Genomic DNA, 12,079 nt, shown 5'->3' with positions numbered 1-12,079 from the left:
TGTATTACCCCAAAATCTTGTGTATGCCCCAGAATGGGGGACCTGATGCCCATGCACAGGATATACAATTAGATTGAGGAGGGAGGGGGAAGTGTTGAATGGAAAGTTAAAGTAATAAATATTGCCCTTTTACATCTTTTTTCCCTTGAGCCGCCATTTAGTGATGGGCTTTGTGATCAGCTGACAGGAAATAATGCAGCTCTAACTGTAACAGGAAGTAGTGTGGGCGTAAATGACAGAACTTTGTCCATTCATTGGCTGATGTGACCCAACATGTATATGTGACCTTGTTTCGTTTGTGCGCACAGTGAATCGTATGATCGCAGGTAACGGCCCTTAGTACTTAAAATGGCAGTATTCTATTTGGGATTACTCAATAGGACATACTGCTTAAAAAGCATTCAATGAAGCAAGGTTTCTCATGAGGTGTTTTATGCAGTATATTTTTATAGAGATCTACATTGTTTGGGGGTATAGTTTAAGTTTATCTGGGCATCAGTGCTTACCAGTCATGTGCGACGTTAAAGAAAATACAAAGCTTTCTCTATATATTTAACACCGTATGATAAATAGGCCCCAAGGCAAGTCATACTTTGTGGAGCATTACTCCTCCTTTAATTTTACAGTGAATGAATAATTTTTGTACCATTTTGCACAAAAATAACCTCAAGCTTCTTCTCGTTTTCTGTTTGTTTCCACAGATTTTCCAGCCGTGAACTGGGTGCTTCAGCTCGACTGCCCTGAAGATGCCAATACGTACATTCACAGAGTTGGAAGAACAGCCCGGTGGGTTTCTACAAATATAACCTTTGCTTCTGCAGTGATATTGTGTTTTATGCCTTTCCCGCCCTTGTGTTTCTTATCATTATTATTACACACCAGAGCTTACAAATCTAATGTCCCAACCACATACACACTATGGTCAATCTTACCAGAAGCCAATTATCCTGCCTGTATGTGTTTTGAGTGTGGTATAAAATTGCAGCATTTCTAGCCACAGTCTGTTTACTTCTCCTTTAAAGGACAAGGAACTTGGGGGTGCCAAAATGTTAGGCACCCCCAAGTGACTTAAATCGCTTATCTTGTACCCTGGGCTGGTGCCCCTGTTAGGAGAAAACAGCACCAGCCCGGGGTACCTGTAGCGAACGCTTCCTCCTTCCCTATTCGCGCTGCTGGCAAATGTCCGGGACAGACGCATGTGCAGTAGAGTGAAACGCCGACTTCTCTGTTTAAAGTTCGGCTCACTCTACTGCGGATGGGCGTGCAGCGAACAAGGAAGGACGCGATCGCTGCTACCCTGGGCTGGTGCTGTTCTCTCCGTACAGGGGCACTAGCCCGGGGTAAAAGGTAAGCGATTTAAGTCACTTGGGGGTGCCTAACATTTTGGCACCCCTAAGTGACTTAGACTTTCCTTCTCCTTTAAAGGAAAAGGAAAGTTTGAATTACTGGGGGGGGCTGCCAAAATGATCGCTTACCTGAAACCCCCGGCCGGTGCTCTTGTTACGAGAAAACTGCACCCACCTGGGGTGTATGCATCAAAGCATTTCTTCAGTCTTTGCGTATGCACAGTGGAGTGGAAAGCCAAGCTTTAACAAAAGAAACGGCTTTTCGCTCAACTGCGCAAGCGCCGGCCCCGGGATCTCGTCAGAATGAGAAGGAAAGTAGAGGATCGCTCGTCTGCATTAACACCTGGCCGGGGGTTTCATATAAGCGATTACAATCACCCCCAGTCATTTAGCCTTTCCTTCTCCATTAAATATCAGTTCTTACAAATTTTGGCATTGTGTACTTATTCTGGGCAATTTATTGGCTGCCAGTTGTTGTGACACTCAGGGGCCCATTTACTAACGTTCTTATTTTTTGTTTTCACAAATTGTGGTTTTTAGCACTAAAAGTTGTGGATTTTAATAATTACACAAAAACTCTCGAGTTTTGAGTTCTTGATTTATAAAACAAATAAAAACAATGCACAAAAACACAAACACACCATCTAAAAGGTGTCGAGGTGATGTAGAAGCCAATGGGATCTGTCCTAGGTGAATTGTAACAATCTTTATTTAATATGAGGTTTAAGAGGTTTTCAGGTATTTGTTTTTTGTTGGTAAGTGCACAAAAATGATTACAAAGTGAAAAATGGGAGGTTTTTGTTCCACATTTTAATGAATTTGTGCCTTTTTATATTAGGATCTTGTAATAAATGACTAGATATTTGTGGTTTTAGAGGAAATGGTTTCACAAAACTCTAACATCAGAATGTTAATAAATGTGCCTCCATGATTCCTGAAGGTGCAGTCAGTAATACCAATATGCAGCAGGGTTAAAGGCACAGGACTAAGGTAGGCAAGTGGATGACTTGAAGACTTTGTGTCATTCTAGGAATTGTATTTCTAGCATCATTGCATTGGGATTCCAAACTCATTGAGTAAATCAGACTCATAGGAGGCAACAGAGTGTGAGTTGGTATGTTCTGTGTAGCGCTCCATAGCTTCCACGTCCCATTGTGAGCATATTGCTCTCCAGCCAAATTATGTTTTTTAATAGCTGCAACTAATGGAGCCTGCAAAGAAGTCACTGAAAGTTTCATGGACCATAGAGGTTTTCAGTTGTCCCTCACAAAATTGTAATTAATGGTCAGCACTAATACGGATCCTGCCTTACAAACTATCATACAAATAAATTCTTGCGTTTCAGTTTTTATTGTAAATAAGGGACTACATACGCTGCACATTTACTGGGGTAAGAAAACGCCATGAGAAACTCATTATTATTCCGAATACCCCCTCTTGGTTCTTGTGTTTAAAGCCTGGATACTTTGGCTGGCAGAATTGGATTTGCTCATGAAAAATTGCTAAGTTAACAGGAGCAGAACGAGTCATGAAGGGCCGCTTAATAATTAGGAGCCATTCTGGGAAGTAATAATAAAGGTTTAAGCTTGTAAAAGCTATTACCTCTCCTTTTCCAAAGATGATTGATATTGGGAACCACTAAGAAGGGAATGATGTAAAAAAAGCACAATGTTAAATGTACACAAAGGTGCAACTTTTGCTTTCTCTGGGTACCTGAGTTCTTTGCCATGTCTGAAACCTTGTCATCTTGGTTGTTCTTGTATGGACACAGTATTTTGAGTCAAGGCAGCCATGTTTGCTTGTGTATGCCCATCATGTTTTCTTTTTCACTGACATACGTGTTAGTTCCTAGTTTTCTTGTATGCCCATTATCTATGTACTGGTTTACGAATGTGTGTTTATTCCTGTATGCCCATTATCTGTCTGCCATCTGTTTGTTACTGTATGTCCATTATTTGTGTCTTTTCTCACTACCATTTATATTTGTTTATATATGCTCATTGTCTGTATTATGCCTCAGACATTCATATTTGATTCTGTATGCCAAAGATTTGTTTCTTGTATAACTACTGTCTATGGCAGGTCCTTTATCCCTGGGCTTTGTAAATGTGTGACAGACACCCAACATTTGGGCACCCCCAGTGATTTAGCCTGATTTAGCTTCTTATACTGCTGTGTTTTGCAAAGTGCCAAATATCACAGGACAAATCTTCTTTTACTCATTTTTCTTCCATATACAGGTATAGGACCCGTTATCCAGAATGCTAGGAACCAAGGGCATTCCGGATAAGGGGTCTTTCCATAATTTGGATCTCCATACCTTAAGTCTACTAAAGAATCAATAAAACAATTAAACCCAATAGGATTGTTTTGCATTGTTAACAATAGGATTGTTAATATCTAAGTTGGGATTAATTACAAGGTACTGTTTTATTATTACAGAGAAAAAATGAAATCAGTTTTAAAATTCTGAATTATTATTATATATATTAATATTATTTGATTAAAATGGAGTCTATGAGGCCTTTCCGTAATTCGGAGCTTTCTGGATAACTGGTTTCCGGATAAGGGATCCCATACCTGTACTTGCTGGTAACTAAGCTGTATGAGTTCATTTTGGCAGCGGTGCAATCCTACTGGATTTTTCAAAGTTTACATTTTTTTAGCACACTTAAGGTATGGTGATCCTTTTTATGGATAAATCCCAAATCCATAAAACCCTGGGACCCAAGCATTCTGCATAATATATCCCATACCTGTAATGTAAAGGGCTGAAATGAGTTATTTGCTTACTTCTTGCCTGTAGTATCACAAGGGGGCAGTAAAACACAAAGTTCTGTTCTCAGTTGGAGTTATTCTCATCAGCGCCTGCTGTACCTTCCCTCCAGTTAATGACCAGTTTTAAAAATGGCATTGTCCTCGGAACTGGCTGTGGGCTGAGATTTGCCGGCACTGACTCATCGGCCAGTTTTGAGGTAATAACCCATTGATCCCCTGCAATGTCACCATACTTTGCGGAGCACTAAAGGTCGGCAAAATAATTCACTGTATTTATTCTAAACAAACAGGCAATTTTTAGATCCAAATTATACTGAACTGCCTGTTATAAAGGAACTTTTTTGACATTAAAGGGAAAATGAAGCAAACATATTCAGTAGTCACTTTTCTAGTTTGACTTAACCCCCTTTGCCCTGGTATTGCCTTGAAACAGAATAAGTGCAGGTATATAATAGAGAGTGAGGCAGAAAGCAGGTATATAATAGAGTTGGCATGCCTATAGTGCTGGGATTCATAGGAATACAGGCGAGGGGCATCTTTTACTAATAAAGGCTAAATGCACATAAAGTGCAATTTTTCATGATTTTCCCCCAGAATCCACAGTGGTAGATTATTTTATGGTTTCTGGATTATTAACTAACTTGTCATCCCACGTGCCCTAGCAACCAGGTTGCTGTTAGGGCTCTTCGTCCTATCTTGCATGATACAGGTTGGGATTCAGCCTATTCCTAAAGCTTGATGCTGGGCTTTGGCTCTTGAGTAAGGGTACATATGCTTGGATTCTTAGGTGGTTGTATTCCAGTGGGACCTCTATGAGTTGCTGCAGGAGGAAACTGGTCCCTTTTAGCTGTATGGTTGTCTCTGTATCCGCAGGGATGAAGAAATGTGCTGCATGCAGAATAAACATCATTTACTATAGCCCAAAGTGCAAATGCTGTAAAGGGGCAAAATTGTGTTCCTTAATTCCAGTGCACAGTGCCCTTGCATCCTGGCCAATGACTGAGCTTTGTAAATGATATCATCCTAGACTGGGGTCCCAAACTTTTTTTTTTTTTTTTTTTTTTATAGCTGTGAACAACCGAAAAGTGGGCATTTGGGCTCAAAAACTAGCACAGGGGTAATCACTTGCCTCACAATAGTAAATGAGCCCTAAGGCATTGCTGTTGCCTTTCTTAGCATTACTGTTTTTTTGGCAGAAAATTTTGTTGCAGTCAGTGTTTTGCATTTGAACACATTACTAACCAGCCATGCAGCCTGTATTTTATAGGTGGCAGTCAGGCATTATCTGGCAGCACAGCGATAGTGGACCCCTTATCCGGAAACCCATTATCCAGAAAGTTCCGAATTACGGAAAGGCCATCTCCCATAGACTCCATTTTAATCAAATCAAAGGTTTTCCTTTTTCTCTGTAATAATAAAACAGTACCTGTACTTGATCCCAACTAAGATATAATTACCCCTTATTGGGGCAGAACAGCCTTATTGGGTTTATTTAATGGTTAAATGATTCCCTTTTCTCTGTAATAATAAAACAGTACCTGTACTTGATCCCAACTAAGATATAATTACCCCTTATTGGGGGTAGAACAATCCTATTCGGGTTTATTTAATGGTTAAATTATTCCGTTTTCTCTGTAATAATAAAACAGTACCTGTACTTGATCCCAACTAAGATATAATTACCCCTTATTGGGGGTAGAACAATCCTATTCGGGTTTATTTAATGGTTAAATTATTCCGTTTTCTCTGTAATAATAAAACAGTACCTGTACTTGATCCCAACTAAGATATAATTACCCCTTATTGGGGGCAGAACAGCCCTATTGGGTTTATTTAATGGTTAAATGATTCCCTTTTCTCTGTAATAATAAAACAGTACCTGTACTTGATCCCAACTAAGATATAATTACCCCTTATTGGGGGCAGAACAGCCCTATTGGGTTTATTTAATGGTTAAATTATTCCGTTTTCTCTGTAATAATAAAACAGTACCTGTACTTGATCCCAACTAAGATATAATTACCCCTTATTGGGGGCAGAACAGCCCTATTGGGTTTATTTAATGGTTAAATGATTCCCTTTTCTCTGTAATAATAAAACAGTACCTGTACTTGATCCCAACTAAGATATAATTACCCCTTATTGGGGGCAGAACAGCCCTATTGGGTTTATTTAACCCTTTTAACGCCAAGCACGTAGCTCCTACGTGCTGGCATTAAAAGGCGTTAGGCGCCACGCACATAGGAGCAACGTTTTCTTTATCCTGCTCTCGTTTTCTGCGCTCGGTGCTTAATCCGAGCGCAGAGAACGATCGCAGGATAAAGAACCCCCTAGAGAACGAGCAGAGGGGGGTAAGTGGTGGCCCCTGGGGCGCGATCGTCCAGGGGCCCCACAGGAAATGCCAGCTCTCTTCCTTCTTCCTGCGCTCCCTCCCTTTGCTCCCCTCACTTCCTGTGCCACCCACTTAGGATTTTTGGTCGCAGAAGCTGCAGTCCTTGGGTCTGATGTCTCCCACCAGCGATCTCCAGCATCTTGACAGGGGGTAGGTGCCACAAACACACACACACACACACACACATATACACACATATACACACATATTGCACTAATACACACTTATACTTACACTTACACACACACTTACATTTTTTGGGGGGTTCACACCTTCACAACACTCACACTTGCTTGCACACACATGCACATAAAACACATTTTGCCATGCGTACACACACACTTACACACTTATGTAATTTTGTAATTTTTTTTTTTTTTTTACTGCATCATTTTTATTCTTGCCATATGGATATTTTGTCTGCTGTATTTCAATTTGCCATCCTGTGTACCCCACATAGTTTGGTAAATCTATGCATATTGGGCATCAAACTGTTCAGTAGACCCCTGGCGTTCATACTTAGAGTGTTTTATGTTGGTACGTTACAAAATGTGGGGTACATAATGGGGCAACATGCAAGCTTTGTGCCGATTTTCAGAAATGTCACATAAACCGTTCAGTTTAGCATAGCTTTGTAGTTTGGTAGTTTGCAGTAGAAAGTTTTATTTACCCATTTTTGTTTTGTCAGAATGTGTACTTTCGGAAAATATATGGTTTTCTAGGGTCTTCGTACTGTTAGGGGGTCTTATGCCACATAATACACATACCGGGTGCAAAAATTGCATGAGCTGGAGCGTCTTATGTGAAAATTCATATGCACTATTTTTATTTGGGTGCCCCTGTACGGCACGTAGTTTGACCAATATATGCATATAGGGCATCAAACTGTTCAGTAGACCCCTGGCGTTCATATTTAGAAAGTTTTATGTTGATACGTTACAAAATGTGGGGGGTACATAATGGGGTAAAATGCAAGCTTTGTGACGATTTTCAGAAATGCCATAAAAACCGTTCTGTTTAGCATAGCTTTGTAGTTAGGTAGTTTGCAGTAGAAAGTTGTATTTACCCATTTTTGTTTTTTCAGAATGTGTACTTTCGGAAAATGTATGGTTTTCTAGGGTCTCTGTACTGTTAGGGGGTCTTATTGCACATAATACACATACCGGGTTCAAAAACTGCATGAGCCGGAGTGTCATTTGTGAAAATTCATATGCACTATTTTCATTTGGGTGCCGCTGTACTCCGCATAGTTTGGTAAATCAATGCATATAGGGCATCAAACTGTTCAGTAGACCCCTGGCGTTCATATTTAGAGTGTTTTATGTTGATATGTTACAAATTGTGGGGGTACATAATGGGGCAAAATGCAAGCTTTGTGACGATTTTCAGAAATATTATAAAAACCATTCTGTTTAGCATAGTTTTGTAGTTTGGTAGTTTGCAGTAGAAAGATGTATTTACCCATTTTTGTTTTGTCAGAATGTGTACTTTCAGAAAATATATGGCTTTCTAAGGTCTTCGTACTGTTAGGGGTTCTTATGCCACATAATACACATACCGGGTGCAAAAATTGCATGAGCCGAAGCATCTTATGTGAAAATTCATATGCACTATTTTTATTTGGGTGCCCCTGTACGGCACGTAGTTTGGCCAATATATGCATATAGGGCATCAAACTGTTCAGTAGACCCCTGGCATTAATATTTAGAAAGTTTTATGTTGATACGTTACAAAATGGGGGGGTACATAATGAGGTAACCTGCAAGCTTTGTGACAATTTTCAGAAATGCCATAAAAACCGTTTTGTTTAGCATAGCTTTGTAGTTTGGTAGTTTGCAGTAGAAAGACGTATTTACCCATATTTGTTTTGTCAGAATGTGTACTTTCGGAAAATGGATGATTTTATAGGGTCTCTGTACTGTTAGGGGGTCTTATTGCACATAATACACATACCGGGTGCAAAAACTGCATGAGCCGGAGCGTCTTATGTGCAAATTCATATGCACTATTTTTATTTGGGTGCCGCTGTACTCCGCATAGTTTGGTAAATCTATGCATATAGGGCATCAAACTGTTCAGTAGGCCTCTGATATTCCTATTTGGGGTGATTTGCCTTTGTATGCAAGAAATTGTGTGAGATAAATGCAGCAAATTGCAACATTTTTAGGCGATTTTCTGAAATGTCATAGAAACCACTAACTTTAGGAAAACTTTGCAGATTGGTACTTTGGTGTAGAAAGGACTCTTTACCCATGTTGGATTTGTCTGAACGTGTACTTTCCAAAAATATATGGTTTTCAGGTGTTACCCTACATTTCTGCAGTTTCTATCCCACATAAAGCTGCCATGTGTTTATGAATTAGGTAAAGGTAAGCCATGAAATTAGTGTGCACAAAGTATATTTTGGGGTCTCTAAGTGCCATGTGCTTTGATAAACCTATGTACAGTGGGCATCAAACTGCTCAGTAGACCTCTGGGGTTCATATTTTGGGTGTTTTATCTTGGTACATAATGACCTATAGAAAATAAGATGATGCATATTGGAGGTTTGAGGTGATTTTTGGAAAAAATCAGCAAACTTAGGAAACCTTTGCGGCTTGGTACTTTGGAGTAGAAAGACACAGGTACCCATTTTAGATTCAGTGGAATGTGTACTTTCCAAGAATATATGGCTTTCTGGGGTAAGCGTACTTTTTTGTAGCGTTATCCCACACAATATGATGTAAATGTGTTGATTTTGCAGAAGCTGAAATGACAGAAATGGCAGATCATATGGGGGTATGTTCACATTGGGGCCCCTACATGCCACATACTTAGGTAAACCTATACATATTGAGCATCAAACTGTTCAGTGGACCCCTGGCATTCATATTTAGGGTGTTTTATCTTGGTACCTAATGCTATGTAGGAGATAAGATACTGCAAACTGGAAGCTTTGAGGGGATTTTTGGAAATGTCATCAAAATTGCTAACTTTAGAAATGCTTTGCAGCTTGGTACTTTGGAGTAGAAACACATGGGTACCCATTTTAGATTTAGGGGAATGTGTACTTTCCAAAAATATATGGCTTTCTGGGGTGAGCGTACTTTTTTGTAGCTTTATCCCACACAATATGATGTAAATGTGTTGATTTTGCAGAAGCTGAAATGACAGAAATGGCAGATCATATGGTATATGTTCACATTGGGGCGCCTACATGCCACATACTTAGGCAAACCTATACATATTGGGCATCATACTGTTCAGTGGACCCCTGGCGTTCATATATAGGGTGTTTTATGTTGGTACCTAATGCTATATGGGAGATAAGATGCTGCAAAGTGGAAGCTCTGAGTGGATTTTTGGAATTGTAATCAAAATTGCTAACTTTAGAAATGCTTTGCGGCTTGGTACTTTGGAGTAGAAACACATGGGTACCCATTTTAGATTTAGGGGAATGAGTACTTTCAAAAAATAAATGGCTTTCTGGGGTGAGCATACTTTTTTGTATCTTTATCCTACACAATATGATGTAAATGTGTTGATTTTGCAGAAGCTGAAATGACAGAAATGGCAGATCATATGGTATATGTTCACATTGGGGCCCCTACATGCCACATACTTAGGTAAACCTATACATATTGGGCATCATACTGTTCAGTGGACCCCTGGCGTTCATATTTAGGGTGTTTTATGTTGGTACCTAATGCTATATGGGAGATAAGATGCTGCAAAGTGGAAGCTCTGAGGGGATTTTTGGAATTGTCATCAAAATTGCTAACTTTAGAAATGCTTTGCTGCTTGGTACTTTGGAGTAGAAACACATGGGTATCCATTTTAGATTCAGGGGAATGTGCACTTTCCAAAAATATATGGCTTTCTGGGGTGAGCATACTTTTTTGTAGCTTTATCCCACACAATATGATGTAAATATGTTGATTTTGCAGGAGCTGAAATGACAAAAATGGCAGATCATATGGTATATGTTCACATTGGGGCCCCTACATGCCACATACTTAGGTAAACCTATACATATTGGCCATCAAACTATTCAGTGGACCCCTGGTGTTCAAATTTAGGGTGTTTTATGTTGGTACCTAATGCTATATGGGAGATAAGATGCTGCAAAGTGGAAGCTCTGAGGGGATTTTTGGAATTGTCATCAAAATTGCTAACTTTAGAAATGCTTTGCGGCTTGGTACTTTGGAGTAGAAACACATAGGTACCCATTTTAGATTCGGGGGAATGTGTACTTTCCAAAAATATATGGCTTTCTGGGGTAAGCGTATTTTTTTGTAGCTTTATCCCACACAATATGATGTAAATGTGTTGATTTTGCAGAAGCTGGAATGACAAAAATGGCAGATCATATGGTATATGTTCACATTGGGGCCCCTACATGCCACATACTTAGGTAAACCTATACATATTGGGCATCATACTGTTCAGTGGACCTCTGGTGTTCAAATTTAGGGTGTTTTATGTTGGTACCTAATGCTATATGGGAGATAAGATGCTGCAAAGTGGAAGCTCTGAGGGGATTTTTGGAATTGTCATCAAAATTGCTAACTTTAGAAATGCTTTGCGGCTTGGTACTTTGGAGTAGAAACACATAGGTACCCATTTTAGATTCGGGGGAATGTGTACTTTCCAAAAATATATGGCTTTCTGGGGTAAGCGTATTTTTTTGTAGCTTTATCCCACACAATATGATGTAAATGTGTTGATTTTGCAGAAGCTGGAATGACAAAAATGATAGATCACATGGGGGTATGTTCACATTGGGGCCCCTACATGCCACATACTTAAGTAAACCTATACAAATTGGGCATCAAACTGTTCAGTGGACCCCTGGCGTTCATATTTAGGGTGTTTTATCTGGTTACTTTATGACCTGTAGGAGATAAGATACTATAGACAGGAAGCTTTGAAGCAATTTTTAATACATTTCACAAATTTTGATAAAAACCAATAACTTTAGGAAAGCATTGTGACTTGATAGTTTGGAGTAGACAGACAGTTGTGCCTATTCTGGATTCCACAGAATCTGTTCTTTCTAAAAATGTATAATTTTCTTGGATAAACCTTATGTTAGTGGAATTTGTGACCTTGAAATCTAAAGTATGCAGCTTTATGGAGCAGTGCTTTGGAAATTTGGTAATGTACTGCTGGGAGTTTTTGACCTATACAAGTGAGAAATCTCCATAAAACTATATATATTTGGTATTGGCATGTTCAGGAGACATGGGACTTTCCAAATCAGTTGTATTTTTGTGCATAAAATATTTTTTGTTTCTGATGTATGTGTTTATATTATGGAAAATATAATTTTTTTTCATTTTTTAGATATCTAGAAGCCTATATCTTGTTACAGAATTGTAATTACACAAAAATTCCACCATATTTTGAAAGCTTAGGTTGTCCTGAAAAAAACAATATATCGTTTTCCTGGGTAAACTAAAAGTCCCCCCAAGGAAAAGCCCCTAAAGTGAAACAGTGCAAAATGTTCAAAAACTGTCTGGCAGTAGAAGTTCCACTTTGGTCCAAAACGGCTGGCAGTGAAAGGGTTAATGGTTAAATGATT

The 12,079-nt window shown here is 39.2% G+C and overlaps 1 protein-coding gene across 1 annotated transcript in view; it reads left to right on the top strand.

Moving 5' to 3' along the window:
* ddx10 (DEAD-box helicase 10) overlaps positions 1-12,079 on the top strand; it is a 168,622-nt gene that overhangs the window by 22,157 nt on the left and 134,386 nt on the right. The window contains 1 exon segment of the mRNA NM_001102681.1: positions 702-786. Within this exon segment, the coding sequence (NP_001096151.1) occupies positions 702-786 (85 nt within the window).

This window comes from Xenopus tropicalis, chromosome 2 (assembly GCF_000004195.4).
Source record: "Xenopus tropicalis strain Nigerian chromosome 2, UCB_Xtro_10.0, whole genome shotgun sequence".
NCBI classification, from domain to species: Eukaryota; Metazoa; Chordata; class Amphibia; order Anura; family Pipidae; genus Xenopus; species Xenopus tropicalis.
The sequence above is the reverse complement of the archived record's forward strand: the minus strand, read 5'-3'. Positions and strand labels throughout refer to the sequence as shown.